The 26,615-nt window shown below is 44.3% G+C and overlaps 2 protein-coding genes across 2 annotated transcripts in view; one reads left to right on the top strand and one right to left on the bottom strand.

Annotated features, from left to right (window-relative positions):
• The window catches only part of LOC141126606 (uncharacterized), a 757,790-nt gene that overhangs the window by 701,594 nt on the left and 29,581 nt on the right, over window positions 1–26,615 (bottom strand).
• Window positions 654–25,308, top strand: LOC141129555 (uncharacterized). The gene is made up of 4 exons (XM_073617653.1): window positions 654–722; window positions 20,768–20,845; window positions 21,106–21,247; window positions 24,482–25,308. The coding sequence occupies exons 1-4, from the start codon at window positions 654–656 to the stop codon at window positions 25,306–25,308; spliced, it is 1,116 nt and encodes a 371-aa protein (XP_073473754.1).

Genomic DNA, 26,615 nt, shown 5'->3' with positions numbered 1-26,615 from the left:
AACCGACGAAGAAACGAAATTATGAACACACAAATGAAAATGCGAAATTATGAACAATGGGATTTTCTTTCTTTTACTTTTTGGAGTTTCATATTTTCGTAAGTTTGTCCGTTCGTAAGTTCGTATTTGCGTGTGTTCGTTATTTTGCTTATTCGTAATTTTCGTAATTTTTGTATTTTGGTTCTTTCAGCTATTCGGATGTTCGAATTGATCCGAATGTACGAATACTAACAAATTTGTATGAAAATCTATTCGTTATAAACTGAATCGCACATGTCTACACTCTAACATTTACGGCGATACCTCACATGTGTGGTGCAAACAGCATTTACATCTGTGTGCGCGACTTAAGAATGTGTTCACTTCTGCATGCAAACTTTTTGATTTATTTATTTATTTTAATTTATGTACTTTTTTTACACTGTTCTTTTCTTTTATTTTTTATTACTTTTATTCCTATTATAAGGAAAGTAATCATCCCTTTTAATAGAAATAAAGGGTGACAGGTCCTCTTTATGGAGAGAACTGGGGTCTACCTTTGAAAGCAAAAGATAAAAAAAAATGTGATCTTTTGCTTTGAAAAAAAAAATGGTTACCTCCATCCTAGACTGGAAATGATGTCATGACATCTCTCCGGTCCTCCTAGATCATAGATGATCTGGTTTCTCCTCACCTCCGTGACCAGCCACACGAACTATCAGATCATATTCCAGGCCCTTCCGGTAAGCACAGTAAACCCAAGAAACACCAATCCAGCGGCCAATCAGCTGCTCGGATCTCTTTTATGAGAAATAGAATTGCCGGCTTCATCCATAACCCCCATAAACCACTTCAAAACTGCAAGGTGTATATAGGTATTGCATTTGGCAAGTGGATTATGTGATTATTGATGAGACATTTTTTAATGAGTGTTACAGCCAAGTCAGGTGACAATGTATTCCTGCAATGGACCTGAATTCCTGAATCTCTGGTAGAGTTTATGTTTGTGAAGTGTCTTATCTGCCGAGGGAGTTCACAGCCATTGTTATTGTTACATCCCCCCCCCCCGTGTGCAAACGCTAAGGAAGCGCTTTGTCAATTTTACAGCTCTATCAGCGAACATCAAACAAACACCCCTGATGTTTTTTTTCTTTATAGACAGTTTTGCCAAAGTTCTACCAACATGTTAATCTCGCGACAAGGGGAAGCAACATACTGGACTTTATACAACAGAGAAAAATGCATACAAGGCTGAACCCCGCCCCCACCTTGGGTATTCAGATCACATCTCTGTTATGCTAATTCCACCATACAAACCATTGCTTACACTTGTGAAACCAGTTAAAAAACAAATCATAGTATGGCCTGACAATGCTACCCCAGTACTGCAGGACTGCTTCCAGCACACAGACTGGAACATGTTTAACCACTTAAGGACCAAGCCTCCTACTGAGATTTGTTGTTTACAGGTAGGGATGAGCTTCGTGTTCGAGTCGAACCCATGTTCGACTCGAACATCGGCTGTTCGGTCGTTCGCCGAATTGCGAACGATATGGGCCATTCGCGCCAAATTCGTGTGGCGAGTCACGGCCCATAATTTACTGCGGCATCGCAGTGCATTGCTTGCTGATGATTGGCCAAGCATGCACTATGACCCGCATGCTTGGCCAATCACAGCGCCGCCTGAACAGAGAGCCGTAATTGGCCAAAGCCAAGGAGGCTTTGGCCAATTATGGCTCAGGGGATTTAGTACACGCCCCACACTATATAAGGCCACCTGCACGGCGGCCCTGTGCAGTGTGTTCTGGTGTGCTTAGAGAGAGAGAGAGAGAGACAGTGTCATTTTATTTGAGTTAGATAGATTAGACAGGACAGTCAGTCAGTTAGCTGCACTTAAAGTGTATTGTATATATATGCATCCCAGGTGTTGCATATATATATATATACACTGTATTCAGTTTAGCTAGATCCGTTCCTGTTATCTTCTAGACTATTTACATTTAGTGCAGTGCGTCCTGCTCACAGTATTCAGCTAGATCCGTTCCTGTTATCTTCCTACTGACAGGCAGGCTTGTCTTGTTACAGTATATAAAGCTACCTGAAGAAAATTACTGGTGTTCTTTTGATCCTATTAGTACCACGGTCAGGCAGCTAGACTATTTACAGTTAGTGCAGTGCGTCCTGCTCACAGTGTTCAGCTAAACCTACAAGTTAGTGGGGTGCGTCCACCTCACAGTGTTCAGCTAAAGCTACCTGTAGAAGGTTGGTGGTGTTCTCATACTACAGGCAGGCAGTTGATTTTGCTAGCTGCAGTATATATATATATATATATATCCCAGCTTAGTGCAGCTACAGGCCATTAGTATGTCTGGAAGGCCAAGAAGGAGAGGCAGACAGTCACAAGCCAATAAGAGAGGGCAAGCAGGCTCTGTGTCTAGTGCTGGTCGTGGAGACGGTGCATCCTCATCAGCACAAGGCCATAGGACACGCTTGGCCTTTTTTTCGGCAGCTGGCCGCGTTGAGCCGCAACATGCGGAAGACTTGGTCGAGTGGATGACCAAGCCGTCCTCATCCTCCTCATCCTCTCTCACCCATGCCCAGGGTGCTTTGTCTGGCAAAGCAGCGGCCTCTTCCCTCGGCTCAATGTCATCAGTGACTCCTTCCCTAGCTCCACCATGTCCTCCTGAGGAGTCCCTCGAACTGTTTGACCACAGTGTTGGGTACATGCTCCAGGAGGATGCCCAGCGTTTGGAAGGCTCTGATGATGATACTGAGCTCGATGAAGGCAGTAACATGAGCACGGACAGAGGGGGTGCCCAAGAAGGACAGCAATCTGGCAGTCATGCTCCGCCTGCTGCAGCATACTGCCAGGTTTGCTCCAGTGATGAGGAGGGAGGGGATGATGAGGTCACTGACTCAACGTGGGTGCCTGATAGGAGAGAGGAGGAGGAGGAGAAGGAGGCGGCACATCACCAACGAGGCAGGATGCCCTCCAGGGGCCAGCCTAAGGGCAGCACATTGACTGCATCACATGTGCAGGGCGCTGCAGTCTCTGCGCGTTATTCAAAAAGTTCTTTGGTGTGGGCCTTTTTTGAGACGAGTGCATCAGATCGCACCGCTGCTATTTGCAACATATGTCTCAAGCGTATCTCACGTGGCCAAAACATCTCCCGCTTGGGTACCACATGCTTGACCAGACATATGTTGACCTGCCATGCAGTCCGTTGGCAAGCGCATCTAAAAGACCCACACCAAAGAACAAAGAGGACCTCTCCTTGCTCCTCATCAGCTGAGATTTCCAACCCCACTAGACCTTCAGCCCTCTCTGAGACCTGCACTGAGAGGAATGAAGGTGTAGAATTAGGTGTGTCACAGCCAAGTACTTGTGGGCAATCTGCTTTTGGTACACCGACGTCAGATTGTACCAGGCAAATTTCCCTGCCCCAGCTGCTGCACCGCCGAAAGAAGTTTGCTCCCAGCCATCCACATGCCCAGCGGTTGAATGCTAGCTTGGCAAAATTGCTAGCACTTCAACTGCTGCCTTTTCAGTTGGTAGACTCTGCCCCCTTCCGTGAGTTTGTGGAATGTGCGGTTCCTCAGTGGCAGGTACCCAAACGCCACTTTTTCTCACGGAAGGTGATTCCGGCTCTCTACCGGCATGTGGAAGGCAATGTCCATGCCTCGCTGGACAGGGCGGTCAGCGGTAAGGTGCATATTACCGCTGACTCATGGTCCAGCAGGCATGGACAGGGACGTTACCTAAGTTTCACGGCACATTGGGTGACTCTGCTGGCAGCTGGGAAGGATGCAGGACAAGGTGCAGTAGTGTTGGAGGTTGTTCCGCCACCACGCCTCCAAAATGCTAATGATTGTGACACACCTCTCTCCTCCACCCCCTCCTCTTCTTCTTCCTCCATGGCCTCTTCCTCGGAACCAGCGGTGCTCCGTAGTCGTTCAAGGGGCTACGCAAGTACGCAGGCCAAAAGATGCCATGTGGTGCTTGAGCTGGTGTGCTTGGGGGACAGGAGCCACACTGGGGCAGAGGTTCTGTCAGCTCTGCAGGGGCAGGTTCAGAGGTGGTTGACGCCACGCCAACTTAAGGCAGGAATGGTGGTTTGCGACAATGGCACCAACCTCCTCTCTGCCCTCCGACAGGGACAAATGACCCATGTGCCCTGTTTGGCTCACATCCTTAACTTGGTGGTGCAGCGCTTCTTGGGCAGGTACCCGGGCTTACAGGATGTCCTGAGGCAGGCCAGGAAAGTCTGTGTGCATTTCCGCCGGTCATATAATGCCAGTGCTCGGCTGACGGACCTCCAAAAGGAGTTTAACCTGCCCAAGAACCGCCTATTCTGTGACATGCCCACCAGGTGGAACTCAACGTTGGCCATGCTGCAGCGGCTGCACACGCAGCAGAGGGCCATCAATGAGTACCTGTGCGACTATGGCACCAGGACAGGGTCAGGGGAGCTTGTTTTTTTTTCCCCACGCCAGTGGGCCATGATCAGGGATGCATGCACTGTCCTGTCACCATTTGAGGAGGCCACGAGGATGGTGAGCAGTGACAGTGCATGCATCAGTGACACTGTCCCCCTTGTCCACCTGTTGGAGCACACGCTGCATGGAATAATGGACAGGGCACTTGAGGCAGAACAGAGGCAGGAAGAGGAGGACTTCCTTAGCTCTCAAGGCCCCCTTTATCCAGACAGTGTTCCTGCGTGCCCACCGATCACACAGGAAGAGGACAAGGAGGAGGAGGAGGAGGAGGAAGATTGTGTCAGTATGGAGGTGGAGCCTGGCACTCAGCATCAGCAGCAGTCTTTAAGGGATCAGTCCCAAGAAACACATGGACTTGTACGTGGCTGGGAGGAGGTGGCTGCGGACCATGTCGTCCTTAGTGACCCAGAGGACTCCGGACCGAATGCCTCAGCAAACCTACGCTGCATGGCCTCCCTGATCCTGCAAAGCCTGCGTAAGGATCCTCGTATTCGTGGTATCAAGGAGAAGGACCAATACTGGCTGGCAACCCTCCTTGATCCACGTTACAAGGGTAAGGTTGCGGACCTTATCTTGCCATCGCAGAGGGAGCAGAGGATGAAACATCTTCGGGAGGCCTTGCAGAAAGGTCTGTGCAATGCGTTCCCAGAGACTGGGAGGTTACAAACTCCTGTTTCTGGGCAACGTGTTGCTGAGGCTTTGGTCAGTCAAAGAAGGAGCGGTGGAGAAGGTGGCCGTCTGACCGATGCGTTCAGACAATTTTTTGGTCCGCAGCCCCAAGGTATGATCGGTTCCAGCAACCATCGCCAGCGTCTGTTTTACATGGTGCAGGAATACCTAGGGGCAAGATCAGACTTGGACACCTTTCCCACCGAAAATCCTCTGGGTTACTGGGTCTTGAGGATGGATCACTGGCCAGAGCTTGCACAGTATGCAACTGAGCTACTGGCCTGTCCTGCATCCAGCGTTCTTTCGGAACGCACATTCAGTGCTGCTGGAGGCGTGGTAACCGATCACAGGGTGCGTCTGTCCACCGACTCGGTCGATCGACTGACCTTCATAAAAATGAATCAGTCTTGGATCACCACCAGCTACCAAGCACCTGATGCTGATGTAACCGAATAATTTTTTTTGAAATCTCAGATCCCTTCAAAGACTGCCTATGCTGATGCTGAGTGACTATCCCTGAGTAATTATCCTCTTCCTCCTCAATCATCACGCTGATAGCTTGTAAGAACATTTTTGGTTCTGGGCGCCACCACCAGTGCCTAAGGCACAATTTTTCAGCCCCTGTTTAACAAGGGCGTGTAAATACAATTTTTGATGTAATACTTTGCAGCAGGGCTCGTTCCTGCATTCCAACTAGAGTGTCTGTGAGGGGTTGCAGTGTTGTGGCACCAGCACCAGTGCCCAAGGCCCAATTTTTCTGCTCCTGTCTAACAGGGGCGTGTAATTACAATTTTTGATGCAATACTTTGCAGCAGGGCTCGTTCCTGCATTCCAACTAGAGTGTCTGTGAGGGGTTGCAGTGTTGTGGCACCAGCACCAGTGCCCAAGGCCCAATTTTTCTACTCCTGTCTAACAGGGGCGTGTAATTACAATTTTTGATGCAATACTTTGCAGCAGGGCTCGTTCCTGCGTTCCAACTAGAGTGTCTGTGAGGGTTGCAGTGTTGTGGCACCAGCACCAGTGCCTAAGGCCTAATTTTTCAGCTCCTGTTCAACAGGGGCATGTAATTACAATTCTTGATCTAATATTTCACAGCAGGGCCCTGTGAGGGCTTACAGTGTTGTGGCCACAGCAACACCTAAGGCCCAAATTTCTGCTGAGTATATAGGGCAGGACCCTACTTTCAAACATCTAACTTACAAACGACTCCTACTTGCAAACGGAAGGAGACAACAGGAAGTGAGATGAAATCTACCCCTAGGAAGGGAAATTCTCTCCTGTAAGAGTTAATATGGGAAAAAAAATTCTCCTTTCCACTGATGCTTTCCAATCCTTGTTCCACAAAAAAACCCAAATTTTCAAAAAACATTTTTCATTGGGACAAAAAGTGAGGTGAAATCTTCTGAAGAGGAGGAAAGACAGCAAAACAAATGTCACAGGGGTGATAACCCTTCCCTATGTTTTCCAAAAAGCTTAAAAAAGATTTTTTGGCTGGAGCTAAACACGTTAAAAATGTACCCGTTCAAAATGACAAACAGATTCTACTTAACAACAAACCTACAGTACCTGTCTTGTTTGCACCGCCTGTATACTGCTGTTCAGAGTATATAGGGCCTGGTGGCCCCACACCTTTCCTTATTTTAATTTGGGTGCGGGGTTCCCCTTAATATCCATACAAGACCCAAAGGGCCTGGTAATGGACTGGGGGGTACCCATGCCGTTTGTCTCACTGATTTTCATCCATATTGCCAGGACCCGACATGACATTAAACCCGCAAGCAGTTTTAAATGAGATTTTTTCCTTTAAAAATGACATTTTGTGCAGGGACTGTTCTAAACACGGGAAACACGCGTCACTTTACAGGCATACTATAGACACCCCCCAGGTACGATATTTAAAGGAATATTTCACTTTCTTTTTTTTACTTTAAGCATCATTAAAATCACTGCTCCCGAAAAAACGTCCGTTTTTAAAAGTTTTTTTTGCATTGATACATGTCCCCTGGGGCAGGACCCGGGTCCCCAAACCCTTTTTAGGACAATACCATGCAAATTAGCCTTTAAAATGAGCACTTTTGATTTCGAACGTTCGAGTCCCATAGACATCAATGGGGTTCTAACGTTCGTGCGAACTTTCGGTCCGTTCGCAGGTTCTGGTGCGAACCGAACCGGGGGGTGTTCGGCTCATCCCTCTTTACAGGTCAAAAACAGGTTTTTTTGCTAGAAAATTACTTAGAACCCCCCATTTTTTTCTAACACCCTAGAGAATAAAATGGCAGTCATTGCAATACTTTCTGTCACACTGTATTTGCGTAGCGGTCTTACAAGCACAGTTTTTTTGAATTAAAAAATAAGACAACAGTAAAGTTAGCTCAATTTTTTTATAGTGTTGAAGATAATGTTACATCAAGTAAATTGATACCCAACATGTCACGCTTCAAAATTATGCCCCGCTCATGGAATGGCGACAAACATTTACCCTTAAAAATCTCCATAGGCAACGTTTAAAATACTCTACAGGTTGCATGTTTTGAGTTACAGAGGAGGTCTAGGGCTAGAATTATTGCTCTCGCTCTACCAATCGCGGCGATACCTCACATGTGTTTTCATATGCGGGCGCTACTCACATATGCGTTCGCTTCTGCACGCAAGCTTGTCGGGACGGGGCGCGCTTAAATTTTTTTTTCCTTATTTATTATACCTTTTATTTTTATTTTTAGACTGTTTTTTTTTTTTTTAAATTGTCACTTTTATTCCTATTACATCCCTTGTGATAGAAAAAACATCCCTTGTAATAGAAAAAAAAGCATGACAGGACCTCTTAAATATGAGATCTGGGGGGTCAAAAAGACCAAACATCTCATATTTACACTAAAACGCAATAAAAAAAAAATTGTCATTTAAAAAAATGATTTAAAAAAAATATGGCCCTTTAAGAGCTGTGGGCGGAAGTGACATTTTGACATCTTTTTGGCTCAGCAATGGTAAGGAGACAGGTGGGGGCCATCTTCCCCTCACTCGTCTCCATAACCAGAAAGTGACTGGACCCGATCGCCTCCGCCGCTGCCGACATCTCCGGTAAGCGGCGGAGGGCACCAGAGCGTGGTGGCAGGGACCCTCTCCCGCCGCCAATAAAAGTGATCTTGCGGCGAATCCGCCACAGAGACAACTTTTATCTTGTAGCGGACCGCCCGCTTAAGAAGAGGAAACCGGATTTATTGCAGCTAGCTGCTACCATAACAACAATATCCTCCTTCAAACAGCCGTCGTATAACGATGGGGGGCGGTCTGTAAGTGGTTAAAGAGGCAGCCACTTTCAACAAAAAAGAAGAGAAGCAGCGCCAACCTAAGTGCAGTATTGAAGCATAAACATTTTATTACAAGTTGAAATGCACTCACTCAGAGTAAGGTAGATACAGGCACATCAGGTAAAAAATCCATCCGGGTAGGCTGTGTGGTGGGCAGCAGGGCTCCACAGGGGGCGATCCTATGTGCTGGAGTGTATAACAATTGTCTCTTGTCCCGTCTGGCGGCGCCGGTGGTAACCAGTGTCACAGGCTGGGTTGAGACAGGCACATCGTGGATCGTCTTGTTCGTTGTTGTATTTCCCGGGTTTCAGTGATGCTGGGGGCGTGCACGCATTCGGAGCATGCGTGCTCCTTCATCAGGCATAGCGTCCGTTCATTTAGGAAGACGCCTACCTCGTATTGGGCTTCAGGGAGCCGTGGGAGGGGTAGACTGTGTGTAGGAGAGGCTATATCAATATAGTGTGGTCGAGATGGATTTTTTACCTGGTGTGCCTGTATCTACCTTACTCTGAGTGAGTGCATTTCAACTTGTAATAAAATGTTAATGCTTCAATACTGCACTAAGGTTGGCGCTGCTTCTCTTCTTTTTTATCTCCCTCCTAAGGTAAATTCTGCCCTTCAAGCATGCTGCCTCCTGTATTTGTGTTTGTGTCAGTATCTCTCCCATTGAGGTCATAGACCTATACTCTGTCCCCCCCCCCCCAATTCTCCCCTCCCCATTTATCCATCTTATCCCAGTTTTATGCCTGGACTGCTGTTCATCAACCCAGCACTATACCTGGACTCTTTTTATCATTTTTTATTATTGGACTGTATTATAATTTATATATAACTGTTATATATTTGATGTCTCATACAAGCTATTCTTAATTTCTTATAATTTTTTATCAATTTTATTATTACTTAACCGCTTCAGCCCCGGAAGGATTTACCCCCTTCCTGACCAGAGCACTTTTTGCAATTCGGCACTGCGCTGCTTTAATTGACAATAGCGCGGTCGTGCGACGTGGCTCCCAAACAAAATTGACGTCCTTTTTTTCCCCACAAATAGAGCTTTCTTTTGGTGGTATTTAATCAACTCTGCGATTTTTATTTTTTGCGCTATAAACAAAATAAGAGCATCAATTTTGAAAAAACGCATTATTTTTTACATTTTGCTATAATAAATATCCCCCAAAAATATATAAAAAAACATTTTTTTTCCTCAGTTTAGGCTGATACGTATTCTTCTACATATTTTTGGTAAAAAAAAAAACGCAATAAGCGTTTATTAATTGGTTTGCGCAATCGTTTATTAAATAGTGTTTATTAAATAGGGGATAGTTTTATGGCATTTTTATTAAAAAAATTTTTTTTTACTAGTAATGGCGGCGATCAGCAATTTTTATTGTGACTGCGATGTTATGGCGGACACATCGGACATTTTTGACACATTTTTGGGACCATTGTCATTTATACAGCTATCGGTGAGATTAAAAATGCACTGATTACTGTGTAAATGACACTGGCAGTGAAGGGGTTAACCACTAGGGGGCGGGGAGGGGTTTAATCAGTACTAGGGAGTGTTTTCTAACTGTAGGGGGGAGGGGCTGTGTGTCACTAGACTGATCTCTGCTCCCGATGACAGGGAGCAGAGATCGAGTGACACTTGTCACTAGGCAGAACGGGGAGATGCTGTTTACATCAGCATCTCCCCGTTCGTCCTCTCCGTGAGGCAATCGCGGGTATCCCCGCGGCGATCGAGTCCGCGGGACCCGCGACCACGGAGCTCCCGGCCGGTGGCGCACACGCAATGGCACGGCGGGAAATTCAAAAGGACGTACGGGTACGTCCTTTTGCCCAGCCGTGCCATTCTGCCGATGTATATCGGCGTGAGCCGGTCGGGAAGCGGTCAATATCCCTTTGTGTATTGCTCACCCCAATCCACAGCTGTCTTCCCCTAGCGCAACAAAATATTGTAAATTGTCTTATATATCTCCAGAAACCTTTGTTTGCTGCTTCGTGAATACTGCTAGCATTAGTGTATTATTCTTCTTTCCCTTGTTCCATCTTCCCCCCACCTCCCTCTTTAGACACAGGCACTCACCTATAATATCCCAAACAATCACTCTCTCCTTCCCACCACACTGTCTTCAGCTTGTTTCCCCCCCTTTCTCTCATCCTCTCATTTTTCATCATGGATATGCTGCTATCCCTGGAACAGTCCAAAGTTCTTTTGGATGAATTTTTTTCACACTTCCCAACTTGAATTTTTCAGCCCAAAATTCACAGTTAAAGAGAACCTATATGGGAAGCTCTGTGCACATTTTAGAAAAATAGAAGATAATATTATCTTGCTAAACCACCAAAAATGGGACAAATTCTTCCTCAAGGAATATTTGTCCTCCAAAGTCACTCCTAGGGGCCTTAGAATAAAAACCAGATGCTCCTTCCTCTCTCCTGACCTCCAAAAGGAATGGGAACATATCTCTGAATTTTGCTCCCAAAAATGGATTAACATTATCATACAACAACGAGACCAAAAAACCTGTACACTCCTAGAAAAATTCAAACAACTGATCCATACTCTCACCAACCAGACACCCAATCTCCCTACCACCTGCCTAGATCTCCTTAAAAAGAAAGTAAAAAAAGATGAAGACAAACTAATCCAAACCAAACTCCAAAAAATAAGAAGAGACCTGGATGACTATAATAATAAAAAAGTCTTCCAATGGAAAACAAAAAATTCCACACTGGTACCTTTAATGCAAATCTCCTTCCCTCCGTCTTTCCAGCCCTTCCAATCCCATCAACCAACCCCACATCCACATCCCTACCCACATCCCACAACAAAATACCCCCCACCCATCAGCCCCCCCCCTCATCCCCGGCCACCGTCATATGAACATCACCCCCCTCCACTACAGCCCAAACCCAAAAGAGATAGGAAACCCAGAATCACTCCTCCAGCCAACCACTCTGACAACAAAGAACAAACTCCCACTATTCCCACTGATACCAGACTCACAACCACAACAGTGGTCACCACCAATCCAGACACCCCCTCCATAGAGACCATTCATCCACCATCCCCTGCAAAACCCCCTCCCAACCCCTATACTGCCCCCTGTGGCACATCCAGCACCCAATCCCCAACAGATTCCCCTAGCCCACCTATGTACCCTTTCAAACTCAACACTTAAGATCCCACTGCCTCCCAACCACAGACAGGCCACTGTATGGGCCCACCCCCACAAACCACTGACCAGCCTTTTTTAGTAAAAACCCCCCTCCATGTCCTAAAAAGAAAACTAGAAGAGGCAGACAAGGGGGCAGAAGAAACAGACACAAAGCCCAAAGAAAAGATTGCCAAACTATAAAAATTTTCAATCTCTCTTCCCATGTCCCCACTCCTGAAGAAATCTCCTTACTCAACAAAGGCCTAAACTTTGCACCCACCACACAACCTAACCCGTGACCTCACAGTCAAATGCTTCTTCAATATAAAAGCCCACAAAGAGAAATTAAATGACAATCAAGATGATACAAATCTAAACACCACTATATCCACATCCCCTCTTGAACATAATCTGGAGGATCCGTGTCTGGCGATTTTAGAGGAACTCTATAATTCAAGCCCTCCGGTTCTTCCAACAGTTCCTCCCATCCGGGATTATCCAACATCCAGTCCACCATCAAGCGGTATAAACATGCCACCACAGTTTATGTAAAATGATGAAGTATGATATATATTTTTTTCAATTTTGAATACATGTATTATATATCTTTTTAGATCCATTTGTCCCCCTGAAGAGACCGAATCAAGGACGAAATGCGTCGAGGCTCATATATATATATATATATATATATATATATATATATATATATATATATATATATATATATATTTATATATATATATATATATATATAAATATTTTTTATACCATGATGGAATGTTATGATTTGTACCATGTGTTTTTTACTGTGGAATGTTGATAAATACAGTACAATGATGTAAACAAAGTCAACCAGCGCAGACCATAAACCCTAACTAACTAGAAGCAGCTGTAGTACTGAGGGTAAATGTATCAAATCCCAGAAAGATACATATAAAAAAGACAGTACAGCGCATAAAAATTAAATATTAAAGGAAATCAATAAAAGTCCATATATGAAAGATAAATATAGACAAAATCCAGTAATTCCTCCGGTGACACTGGTGACATAAAAAACTTGCAGAGTGACTGTAGTGAGAAGATGGACCTCCACCTTCAGTGACACAAGCCGCTCACCTCTATAGATGGACCCCTGAGTTAATCAGTCAGGTCAAAACAGCAATTCCCTCACAGGGATAGTGGCAGGAGGAGATGCATACAGGATTGGATCAAGCATCAACAGCGGGTACGTAGGCAGTAGTCACATGAAAAAGATATGAAGAAATCTAGTGCTCTATGAATACTGCTATAACTTTATTAAAAAAGTAGCGAAAACACTTACAATATGTTGCACTGTGCCCCAGTGCGAAGGATGCAAGCATTGGTAAGGGTGGATGATCCACACAGGATAGACGAGCGGAGCACGGGTGACATCACGATCCAGTCACGTTCGAATGCCGTACGCGTTACGTCCCTAGAAGGGGGCGGGACTTCCTCAGCAGCGACGGTCGGACGTGATGACACCCGTTTAAATACATATCCGCTCCTCAAAATGGCCAATAAGCATCAATGTGTACCCATCTCCATAGTAACTCAGGAGGAAGTACTTAGAGGCACACAATATAAACAGCAATGTCCACAGTGCAACTATGGAAGCCTGTTATAAAATGGCTATTAATAAATAACCAATAATTAATATACTGATAAAACTTTCTCTAAAAAACATTAGGCAAGTTAAAGTATTAAAAAGGAAAAAAGGACAAAATTAGGAACAAAATTAAGAATTAAAAAATGACATAAACCCCGCGCTCAAGCTCAATATTCTGGGTCATCCACATAACATAATTAATAAAACATGTTAAAAACACATAAGCACAACCTATTCAACATATAATAAAATTCAAAAAACAGTCACTATCGATCAGAAATAAAACAATTAACGTCAAAGTCGACGTACAGGCCCCCCGGAACGAGGACCTTGGTCTCGTGAATCCATTGGGATTCTCTGCGACTTCCTAATTCATCTGGGACCAACACCCATCCTTCACAGAATGATATAATTAGTACACCAGCCCCTCTTCCTGCTGCGTCCACTTTGTACAATTATCCCCCACCTGCCCCTCCCACCAGAGGGGGTCAGGGAACCAGAGGGAACTTTAAGAGAGGTAGAGGCAGAGGAAGGGGCCCCCCAAAGACCCCGGTTAGAGATAATTTTGATTATCCATATTACCAGCAGGATTATTGGTCATCTCGGGGATGGGAAAGTCAGAGACAAGGTCCGTACCCTTACCCTAATAATGACAGGAGAAGAGACTCACCCCATTATGCACGTGGGGGCCAATTACCCCTGTACAATAGGTTTGCTCCGTTACAACAACAGGGCAGTAATGAAGGAAGGGATTTTTTAGGGGCCCAGAGTGGGCCGGGGAGAGGGATGCAATCTTATCAGCCCAACCCAGGAGAGTGGTGGAAACATCGACCACAACCCCCCCCCCACAAGCAATAGGCCCACCTCGAAAAAGAAAAGAGAGAGAGGAAATAGAGGGGGTAGGCGACTACAAAAAGAAAAAACCCTATTAGGAACAGGTATTTACAATTTCAGTAGTGTCACTTTGAGCGAGAGTGAAATTAAAGTTCTTGATAGAGGGTTTGCTTCCGTTCAAAATTTGAATAAATTTGACACTTATGTTAATATCCATAAATTTGTCAGACATCTTAATATGAAAAAATACTTTTTGTCAAACTCTAGTAGACCAGTTACTACTGCAGGGGGGTTTTATTACAATTTACATAACAAATCTACTTTTAATCCTCTCAATGTCGACAAGTATCTTGAAGTGTTTAAGAATATGTTATTTAACGATCTGGATAAAATGAGAGTTAGAAAGGCAGTAGACCCATTACCCATTAGGCAGGGTATAAAATCTTTGGAAACAAGGAATGACATCATAATTCACCCTGCGGATGAAGGAGGTGGTCTGGTGATTTTGGATAAATTCAAATATTTGGAAGAATTACACAGGTTATTGGAAGACCATGATACATACCAAATTTTGAATAAAGATCCTATGTTAGTGTATAAGGATGAGCTCCACTGGCTAATAGAGGAAGGGAAAATAGGGAACATTCTCAACAAAAAGGAGGCTTCCTATTTGAACCCACTTTTCTGCAGAACCCCTATCATTTACTGCCTCCCAAAAATCCATAAGGATATTAATAATCCTCCGGGGAGGCCCATAGTAAATGGTATCGACTCCATATCCTCTAGGTTAGGCCAATATATTGACCATTTTCTCCAGCCCTTGGTATTTAAAACGGATGCCTTTCTTAAATACACTAAACACATTATTCAAATCATCAAATCAGTCAGATGCTCTCCCTCCAGTATTTTGGTCACAGCTGACGTTGGGTCCCTTTACACCATCATTGGGCATGAGGATGCTTATCCTCTGTCCAATGGGCCCTATCTTTGTTTACGGACCTTCCAGAGAAACACAAACAGTTCCTGTTGAAATGTTTAACTTTTTGTTTAGCCAAAAATTATTTTTGATTCAACCGCCAATTTTTTCTTCAAAAAAGGGGTGTTGCAATGGGCGCTCGCTTTGCTTCCAGTGTGGCCAACCTTTTTATGGCCCACTGGGAGGAAGATGTGGTGTTCAAGCATCGCCCCCTGAATTAGTATGCTACAAAAGGTACATAGACGACCTTATCATGATCTGGGAAGGGGATCAGTCCAGTTTAGATACCTTTGTTCAGAAACTTGATAATAATACCAAGAACATTCAGTTGTCCTTGGAATTTTAGCAAAGAAAAAATAGTGTTTCTGGATCTTGAGATTTGGAAGGACAATGAGGGGTTTAGATTATGCAATTATCTCAAACCCACAGATCGTAATTCATACATTCCTCTGGGAAGCTGCCATCATAAATCATGTAACATTCCCAGGGGACAATTCATCAGACTTAGACGTAATTGTACACATGATAGTGATTTCATTTCCCAATCCACGTTACTTTCATCTAGATTTGTGGAAAAGTGATATGATATACACAATTTAAAAGGTGAGGTTGAGAAAGTTTTAGCTATGGACAGAGCTTCACTGATCTCTGATAAGGTCAAGGACACTAGTTCAGATGTCTCTAGTTTTAAAATGGTGCTGAATTATAACATTCAACACAAACAATTTGAAAAACTTGTCTCAAAAAATTGGTCAATCCTTAAGCAGGATCGTGTGGTGGGTCCCCTGCTGCCACCTCGTCCAATGTTCATATACAAAAAAGCTCCATCGTTGCGTGATCGCCTAGCCCCAGGTGTGGTAGATCCCCCCATACAATCAGAAAGTAGATTGTTTTCCTTTCTCTCAGGGTTTTATGCCTGTGGGCGATTCACAGCCTGCAGGCATTCTAAATGCAGTAACAAAAAACGTAAAAGTTTTAGGGCCACCTCCACAGGTAAGGAATATAAAATAGACCAACTCATTACGTGTACTACAATTGGGGTTGTCTACATGCTCCAGTGTGAGTGTGGCCTTCAATACATAGGAAGGACTTCTCGCCCCTTACATGTCCGTTTAGGAGAACATGTCAACAACATTAAAAAGGGACTAAAAACACATAATGTCTCTAAGCACTTTAAATTAGTACATGGTCAAAATCCCAGGGTTCTTAGCTTCTGGGGTATCGAGAGAGTTAATAAACATTGGAGGGGGGGCAACTTCCTACGCCAACTTAGTCGCAGAGAATCCCATTGGATTCACGAGACCAAGGTCCTCGTTCCGGGGGGCCTGAACGTCGACTTTGACGTTAATTGTTTTTATTTCTGATCGATAGTGACTGTTTTTTGAATTTTATTATATGTTGAATAGGTTGTGCTTATGTGTTTTTAACATGTATTATTAATTATGTTATGTGGATGACCCAGGATATTGAGCTTGAGCGCGGGGTTTATGTCATTTTTTAATTCTTAATTTTGTTCTTAATTTTGTCCTTTTTTCCTTTTTTATACTTTAACTTGCCTAAAGTTTTTTAGAGAAAGGTTTATCAGTATATTAATTATTGGTTATTTATTAATAGCCATTTTATAACAGGCTTCCATAGTTGCACTGTGGACATTGCTGTTTATATTGTGTGCCTCTAAGTACTTCCTCCTGAGTTACTATGGAGATGGGTACACATTGATGCTTATTGGTCATTTTGAGGAGCGGATATGTATTTAAACGGGTGTCATCACGTCCGGCCGTCGCTGCTGAGGAAGTCCCGCCCCCTTCTAGGGATGTAACGCGTATGGCATTCGAACGTGACTGGATCGTGACGTCACCCGCGCTCCGCTCATCTATCCTGTGTGGATCATCCACCCTTACCAATGCTCGCATCCTTCGCACTGGGGCACAGTGCAACATATTGTAAGTGTTTCTGCTACTTTTTTAATAAAGTTATAGCAGTATTCAGAGAGCACTAGATTTCTTCATATCTTTTTCATGTGACTACTGCCTACGTACCTGCTGTTGATGCTTGATCCAATCCTGTATGCATCTCCTCCTGTCACTATCCCTGTGAGGGAATTGCTGTTTTGACCTGACTGATTAACTCAGGGGTCCATCTATAGAGGTGAGCGGCTTGTGTCACTGAAGGTGGAGGTCCAAATACAATGATGTGTATATGTATTTTTATTGTACTGTGAAATATGAACCGTGATGTGGGATTAGATCCGGTATTGTACTCTATACAAACCAATCAAGCCATGTGGTAGGCCTCTAATTATTTTTTATTAAAACAATCATTTACAACTAATAGACTACTCTTTTGACCTTTGCATTTTACTGTTTTAAAGCCCCACCGGGGAAATTTTTCCAAAAAAACCTAATAAAGAGAATACAGCTTTACATAACCAAGTACAAACCTTATCTACCCTTAATCAAATGGTTAAGGCCTCACAGGAAGAAAATGTTAAAAATTACAAATTGGCTCAAAAAGAAGTGGTACAATATAAAAACATGCTAAGTTGAGACTGAATTGGACCACATAACCAGTGCATACAAAGTGATCCAAAATCAGTTACATGAAGCTAAGAAAGGAAAATTTATAGATCACACACATTGCACGCAAACAGAGACACAGTTGCTACAACAATTTCAATTCTTAAAGGACAGCTGTGGCTAGCAGATGTGAACATGCTAATCCTATGGCCCCTACTTGTGCTTATGAAATTGGGGACACAGAGGAATGTGAAGAGTACTTGGGAGGTGAAGATATGGGTCCTAATTCTACTTTTCCTGTGGTGATGGGAGAAATTGCAAAGCCACAGGAGGATCGAGAATGCACCATGGTCACAGACCCACCAGACAATAGGGACCAGCTATCCGCAAATGAGGAGCAAGACAAGTTCCCCATCACGGGTAGGATCCAGACCCTCTCCTCTCCTGAAGGAAATCAAACACTTTTGGGGTTTGATAGTGAAGGGAATGAGTTGATATCTAAGGTATATCCAATTCAACCGGTAAAAACCCTCATGAGTGTGGCTGCTTTCATTGGCAAAATTAAAACTAATGAACACAATATTCCAAACGCAACCAATGTACAACAGAGGTGTGAGCTCTTAGGTGTGGGAAGGCCTAGTGGCCAGGTTAAGGCACCTTCCAGCCCAGGGCAGTGTGGGCAATCTCTATATACCATAGGGTAACATTCAATCACAGCGCCGACAACCCGAGACAAAAAACATAAAACAAAAAACTCCACCTCCATGGGAGGCGTCTCCACGTCTGCAGTGATGACAGCTGTTATATAGCTGAGGGCGGGGCCACCCAGTGAGGTGAACAGGTGACCCCACCCGCCTCTGACATTACGTGACGTCACAGACCCCCACAACCACTGGGCTGACCCCCACAACCAGGTGCTTTTGGGGAGGATTCCAAAGCACCCTCCCATGTTTAGGGCATGTGGCCTGGTACGGTTCAGGAGGGGGGCGCTCTCTCTCCCTCTTTTTCTCCTGGCCTCTCAGGTTGCGTGCTCGGATAAGGGTCTGGTATGGATTTTGTGGGCACCCCCACTTCATTTTTCTTTTTTTTTAATTTTGGCACAGGGTTCTCCTTAAAATCCATACCAGACCTGAAGGGCCTGGTTTGGATTTTGGGGGATCCCCCACGCAATTTTTTTTTTTTTTAATTTTGGTGCAAGGTTCCCTTAATATTCATACTAGACCCAAAGGGCCTGGTAATGGACTGGGGGTGGGATGCGTTTTATGTATATTGCTGGGACCCGACAATACATTACAGTCACGAGCAATTTTAAATGAAATTTTTTCCTTTAGAAATGTCATTTTGCTGTGGTACTGTTATAAACACGGGAAAGATGTGCTACTTCACAGGCAGACTAAGGACACCACCCAGGAACAATATTTAAAGGAATATTTAATTTTAATTGTAACACTTTAAGCATTATTAAAATCACTAATCTTGAAAAAAAAACTTTTTTTGCATTGTTACATGTCCCCTGGGGCAGGACCCGGGTCCCCAAACATTTTTTACGACAATAACTTTCATATAAGCCTTCAAAATGAGCACTTTTGATTTTTCATTTTCGGGTCCCATGGACTTTTGCCTGTTCGCAAAATTCCCTCAGTTGTTTGGGTAAAATTGTACATAATGTCTGATATTTATCTGCCTTTTGAGAACTACCAATAGCTTATGTATGTGTTACATATGTTTATTTCATGTGGTACGCCCCTTGTATTACTGTTATGATTATTCCTTTCCTTATTTCCCCACCCATCCCAGTTTTTGCCAGGACATTCGTTCTCAGGCTTGAGGGCGCAAATTATTATTTTTTTCTGCAAACTCCGAGATGTCATTTTCTAGGCAGGGGGAGGATGTAGAACCCTGATGTTTAGGCAGGGTTGCTCCTAAATTTATTTGCCGAGTGATAGTTGCCTTGGCCAATTGTTAGGGGTCAATTGATCTCACCCTAATTCTAGAATTGCTGCACTTTTCTCTTCTGTCACTAGGTGGCCGGGTATCTGGTGGCATTATTTAAGACAAGGGCATTGCAAGGACAAATTAGGAATAAATGGGGTGTCTCAGCCAATGGGCAGGGATTTTCTTGAATTCCTTGACCTGCTTGGAGAGCCTATTTATTTGGGTGAGGTCAAGTGATCGGTGTTCTGTGCCACCTGGATGGCTGTCTGGGTTGATGTGTGTCGTGCTGCCCCGGGGTGCTAGGCCAATGCCTGAGGCCTATCTCAGGGACGTCTGGCTGCTAGGCTGTCTGAGGGCCTATCCAGAAGCAAGAGAGCAGTGAAGGGTTGGGACTGCGGCTTGCAGTCCAACCAGAAGTGACGGTTCTGCCGTCCAGAGAACCATTCATGGATGGAGGTAGAGGGGAATCTGTCACCACTAATGGACCATCCACCTTATTAATAGGGACCACTGTGAGTGGCTGAAGCAAGTACTGGAGCAGCATTCTCACCAACAGGGGATGGTGAAGAATTGGGAAACTTCAGCAGGTGCCAAGCCAGGGACTAGCCAGCGGAGGTGATGCTTGCAGAGAAGCCTTGTGTGTAAAGCCAGGGACTGAGCCGGCCAGCGGGGTGACACTTGAGGAGTATCTGTGAGTGCTAAGCTAGGGACCCAGCAGGGAGGTGGGGGTGACGCTTGAGGAAGAAACTGTGTGAGAAGATTGGAAGAGCTCAAGGGATCGAGTGGCAGTGGATCAGCAAGTCTAGTGAGAGAGACTGGGAGCTCAGTGGAGTGAAGAATTATAAGGGGAAATTGTAGAGGAAGTGAAGAAGTTCATTACATTGCGTGTTAGAAACTGTTATAAGACTGTTGCCATAGAAGATGGTGGCCCTACTTGTGCAGATGTGGCGTCTTGCTGGATGCCTTTCTCTGCATGGCTGTTCACCTATAGAAGTCTCTGAATCTGCCAATTAACATTGCAACTACTAAGGGTGTCCTGGCCTAACCCTCTCTCCCACAGTTCTGTTCAAGAGACAATAAATCTCTTTGCATTCAAGAAGTCTCTGTTGCCCATTAATCTACCTTATCTTGCACCCACCATGTCTTTTAACGTACTCTGCATAGAAGGATGTCAGCTCTGCCTAGTTCTGGTGGTTCTTATTAGAGCAAAGGGGGCCCGGGACCTTACTACATTATAATTGATGTCATTTTTATTATATATTCAGAGTGGAAAACTCAGTGATTCTGAAGCTGATGTTAAAGAAGAGATAAAAGAGGAGGATGATGGTTATGGAGGAGTCAAAGTTCCTAAAAGAACACAAAGATGTATACCAGGACACCATGGTGGAGTCATCCAGCTACATGAACCCCCCAGAGAGATGTTCCCATCCTCTGTATTCATGGTATACCACACAGGAAGATCACACCATCGATCATTATTACAATGTTGGTGGAATGGAGCATCTAGAACATGGATGGGGATGTGTGGATTTTATATATGTGACGTCACAGTAATAAAGCTTATATGTTACAGATGATATTTTCTCTAATTTTCTTGATTTAGAGTGGAGATCCAATCAATATAGAATTTGAGGTTAAAGCAGAAGAAGAAGAGATGTATGTGAGGGATGATCAGCAGTCTATGGAGGAGGATGGAATAACGGGGACATTTATAGAGGAGGACACTCCTACAGAGATCAGCACAGGTGGGTCATTACCACTAAATACATTCCTCCACCCATACTGCTCACTGATTGGTCCAGAGTAGGGTGGGGACTGGGTGATATCAGCCTGTAATCCCCTGGTCACTTTCCTGAGCTGTGTTCCCCGTCCTGTATTCATGTATTTCTCTCAGATAATCTTCCTTCTCTGTGCTGCAGACACTGTTCATGTATCTAGGATGGATTTATGGAGATTTTGGGGTTCAGCTGGCAGTAAAATGTTGATTTTCTCTATAGGTGTTGCTTGTCTTAGACATCTGGGGTATGTGTCTTACATTCTGTCCCATACCCGGATCTAGCGAGATCTCTGACAGAGGAATTCTCCCGGGGTTACTAGTTCTGTTGTTTGCAGGCAGTGCTGGGTGGAGGGATATGTCTGTATAGCAGGGGTAGGCAACCTTAACGAGGAGGAGATCTACCTGAACAACATGGGAACAGTATTGCCCAGTGTCATCTCCTCAAACCTGATTTAAACCTCTAATTGCCATACTACTGTGTCACAATAGTGTGCGTTGCACCGCAATCATGGGTGTAAATCAGGTGGTGAGGAGGCAACATATCACCTCCTCACCACCTGTCAAACGAACTTGGATCGCTTTTCAGAAGAGCAGCAGTGTATCGCCTGCCAATTTTAACCCATTTAAGTAAATAAGGGCACTCTGCATGCGCCCCACAACTTCATGCTTCTCTAAGGTCCAAAAGGTTAAAGCAGGTGGTGAGAAAGCAACAACGCTGCCTGCTTTAACCCCTTCTTTTCTGTACTGCACAAGGTGTCAGGGCACTTGCAGAGTGGCCTCATTCACTTCAATGGGTTATGCTTGGTAGGTGTGACACCCATCAACCATGACACCCACCAACCATGACACCCACAAACCATGCCAGCCATGACACCCACCAACCAATGCACCCATCAACCATGGCAGCCACCAACCATGTCACCCACCAAAGATGACACCCACCAACCATGACACCCACCAACCATGACACCCATCAACCATGACACCCACCAACCATGACATCCACCAACCATGACATCCACCAACCATGACAACCATGTCACCCACCAACCATGACACCAATCAACCATGTCACCCACCAACCATATCACCACAAACCATGACACCCACCAACCATGACACCCATCAACCATGACACCCATCAACCATGACACCCACCAACCATGACATCCACCAACCATGACAACCATGACACCCACCAACCATGACACCCACCAACCATGACAACCATGTCAACCACCAACAATGACATCCACCAACCATGACAACCATGTCACCCACCAACCATGACACCAATCAACCATGTCACCCACCAACCATGACATCCACCAACAATGACACCTACCATCCATGACATCCACCAACCATGACACCCACCATCCATGACACCCACCAACCATGAAACCCACCAACCATGACATCCACCAACCATGACAATGCATATAACTCCTGCTGTGGCTACGACATATGTACACCCCTGGCCACTGCAGCTAAAGGGGATGTGGTTGGGGCAGGGGTGATAAAAACACATTTTTACTATGGGGTTTTACCACCCCTCAAACTACAAATGTAAATGAACCCTTACTGTTCTGAGCACCCAATAAGGCTGCTTTCACACTGATGTGCTGCAGTTTACCTGCACCACAGGCACAGCGCAGTGCATCTGCAACTGTCCTGGGTTAGCTGCACCTTGTCATAGACTTCTGTTATATCCTGCAGGTGTGGGGCACTTTCTGAAAGCGTATCAAAAGTGCAGCAAACCCGCAGGATATAATAGAACTCTATGGATAAGTGCAGCAAACCTGCAGGATATAATAGAAGTCTATGGATAAGTGCAGCAAACCCGCAGGATATAATAGAAGTCTATGGATAAGTGCAGCAAACCAGCAGGATATAATAGAAGTCTATGGATAAGTGCAGCAAACCAGCAGGATATAATAGAAGTCTATGGATAAGTGCAGCAAACCCGCAGGAAAGCTGCAGGTACACTGCACTGCACCCACGGTGTGGGTAAACCGCAGCACATCACTGTGAAAGCAGCCCTATATTAATATGCTCGGTGTATTGCTTCACATTGACCTGAAGATCTCTTCCTTCTGCTGCTGGCACTACTCTGGAGACCACTAGCTGGGATTAGAGGTGGAGTGCAGTTGGTATCACTCCGCATGGCACTGGAGGTGGCACTACAGAGGAGACATTTGCGGGTCAGCAAGCCCAGACCAAGATCTACCAGTCATGTAGTCGTGATCTACAGGTTGCTGACCCCGCTGTATAGTCTCAGACTCGAGACAAGAAGAACTCTCCACATAGTATAGATCTATAACATCTCTCACTTTATTACATAGAAATATCTGTCACACACATTGGTAGACATGCACAGTGTATCTCCTCGGTGCTCGGTCCAGCCGCAATGGGCGTGATGATGTTAGATTGCTATGCTCCGCCCAACGTGCTGACATCATCACATCAGGGATTGGATCAGTGATCAAGCCCCTGATGACCTCATCTGTGGTGTGGTTTTTGTATATGATTTAAAGGGCCAGCGCTGCATATTTTGGAGGAATTCTGTCATACTTCATATCTGGGTATTATGTGAGCAGCTTCCTGATTACTTATTTCATTTCAGGGTGGAATCAGATTATAGTGGTTTGATTTTATATCTGATGATGTGATTGGAGCACAGACTTTTACATGTTGATAATAATGTGATAACATCCTCAAACTTTGGAACCTTAAACAGAAAGTGATAATGAGGGAGGAGCCAATAACCCAATGATGGTGGTCTTCAGGATCAGTCCAGTCTTCATCTTGGTTGTTCTCCCTCCATCCTCACTCTCTGACCTCTGGTGGGGCTCAGCCCCGCTGTTATTCATGACTAAATCATGGACTAAATCAGGGAGTTCAGTACTTCTTGTGTTGGGAAGATGGCAATGAGTGATAGAGGGGGTGGGGACACTCGTCTTATAATCCCCTCATCACTGTCACTCCTATAAAAGACAGTTCTCGTTGTTTCCTCACTCTCTGACTAAGGTCCATGAATAAAGAAATGATCTGGTAGGAGATCAGAGGACCCATTTACTAGTTACCTTGAGGGGGGAATTGTAAGATCCTCAGAGACAAAGCTGCCTGATGTGGGCGGAGTCCTGGTTTAGGGGAACCAATCTGCTCATGTCTAGTAATAATCTTTGTATTTCTATTTTAGTAGATGGACGGGAGATGAGGAAAACCTCAGAGGATTGTCTCACTTTGTCTCCAGACTGTAAAGTAGAAGATGAGGACATCACACAGTATAGTCCAGGAGAAAACCCGACTACCTCAAATGTCCATCCGGCACCACACAGTGTAGATGGACCATCGTCTTCCTCTTATCCTGAGGAACCTCAGACTGTGACGGGCGGTGCCGTCCTTCCAACAGAGAAGAGCTTTTCCTGTCCTGAGTGCGGGAAGTGTTTCCATTATAAATCCAAGCTTAATGAGCATACAAGATCTCATACAGGAGAGAAGCCGTATTCTTGTCCTGAGTGCGGGAAATGTTTTTCACAGAAGTCTCATCTTTCAAAACATCAGAGATCTCACACGGGGGAGAAGCCGTATTCCTGTTCTGAGTGCGGGAAATGTTTTTCAGGCAAGTACAATCTTTCCACACATCAGAGATCTCACACGGGGGAGAAGCCGTATCCCTGTTCTGAGTGCGGGAAATGTTTTTCAGTGAAGTCCAATCTTTCCACACATCAGAGATCTCACACGGCTGAAAAGCTGTATTCCTGTTCTGAGTGCGGGAAATGTTTTTCAGGCAAGTACAATCTTTCCACACATCAGAGATCTCACACGGGGGAGAAGCCATATTCCTGTCCTGAGTGCGGGAAATGTTTTTCAAGGAAGTACCATCTTTCCTTACATCAGAGATCTCACACAGGGGAGAAGCCATATTCCTGTTCTGAGTGCGGGAAATGTTTTTCAAGGAAGTCCTATCTTTCCACACATCAGAGATCTCACCCGGGGGAGAAGCCATATTCCTGTCCTGAGTGAGGGAATTGTTCCTCACTGAAGTCCTGTCTTCCTGTACATCAGGGATCCCACACAACCCTCGAGGTGTATATGTGCCTTGAGTGCGGGAAATGTCTTCTATATGAATGTTGCTGGACATCACAGCTCTCATGTGGGGAAGAAGCACACCCTGATATACACCTCAGATATACTCCATGGCTGATCTCCATCATATAAGAAGCAGGGTGATATATTTGTGGTGAATGTGTGAAGGGGGGTGTGAGTCCCTGGATGTCCTTTATTATTGGCCCGCACACAGAGAGGACTTGTCTCACAAATATCCCACTTATATTGTGTTTTATCACTCCATGTCAATGTGCTATGTCTATCTAAACAAGGATGGACAATGTCACTTGTCATTTGTAACACTTTGTATTTTGTAACTGATTGTTCAATAAGAGAACTTCCAATAAAAACGAATAAAATATAAAAATGGAGTCATTGCCTTTCATTGATATGTGATGTAAGCTTTGCAAGCACTTAGTGTTCTCATTTTTTTTAATTGTTGAATGAATATGACAAGAATTCACCCAGCTGTGATGAATGTTGTCCATATTTTATTCCATACAGTGATTTCCTATGACCATTGGCTCCCTCTAGTGACCATAGTGCGGTATTGTTGTATTTTTACTAATGGAAGCCTTTTACAAAAAATATTTCATTATGGCCACTAGAGGGAGCTGACGTCATAGGAAATCACTTTGTTAACCACTTCAGCTCTAGAAGGTTTTCGCCCTTCATGACCAGGCCATTTGTTATTTGAATTTAGCACTGTGCGAAATAGCGCCCGGAATTGCGTGGTTATGCAAAACTTTTTTACAGTTTTTTATTACATAATATATATATTATAATTATTATTATTATTATTGTTATTTTTAACATATTTATTTATATTTTATACAAATAAAAAATGTTGAGAACATTTTTTTTTTACTTTCTGCTATAATACATATCGAATAAATAAAAAAAAAATCAAATTACTTCATAAATTTTGTCCAAAATGTATTTTGCTACTTGTCTTTGGTAATAAAAAAATCCCAATAAATGTATATTAATTGGTTTTGTGTGAAAGTTTTATAGCATCTACAAAGTATGGGATATATACTGGAATTTTTTTATTATTATTATTATACCGGTAATGGTGGTGATCAGTGATAGTGTGGTGGACAATCTGACAATAACTGACGCTGGGTGGGAACTGACTAGCTGACACTGACATCACCAGTGACACTAATACAGAGATCAGTGATAATACTACACACTGTCACTGTACTAATGACACTGGCTGG

Source organism: Aquarana catesbeiana, linkage group LG02, assembly GCF_042186555.1.
Source record: "Aquarana catesbeiana isolate 2022-GZ linkage group LG02, ASM4218655v1, whole genome shotgun sequence".
Lineage (NCBI taxonomy): Eukaryota > Metazoa > Chordata > Amphibia > Anura > Ranidae > Aquarana > Aquarana catesbeiana.
The sequence above is the reverse complement of the archived record's forward strand: the minus strand, read 5'-3'. Positions and strand labels throughout refer to the sequence as shown.

Excerpts from the sequence above, each read along its gene's own strand:
- LOC141129555 (XM_073617653.1), top strand. The coding sequence starts at position 654 with ATGATCTGGTTTCTCCTCACCTCCGTGACCAGCCACACGAACTATCAG. Across the intron at positions 723-20,767 it reads TCATATTCCAGGCCCTTCCG|AGTGGAAAACTCAGTGATTC; the intron begins GTAAGCACAGTA and ends TTATATATTCAG. Across the intron at positions 20,846-21,105 it reads ATGGTTATGGAGGAGTCAAA|AGTGGAGATCCAATCAATAT; the intron begins GTTCCTAAAAGA and ends TTCTTGATTTAG.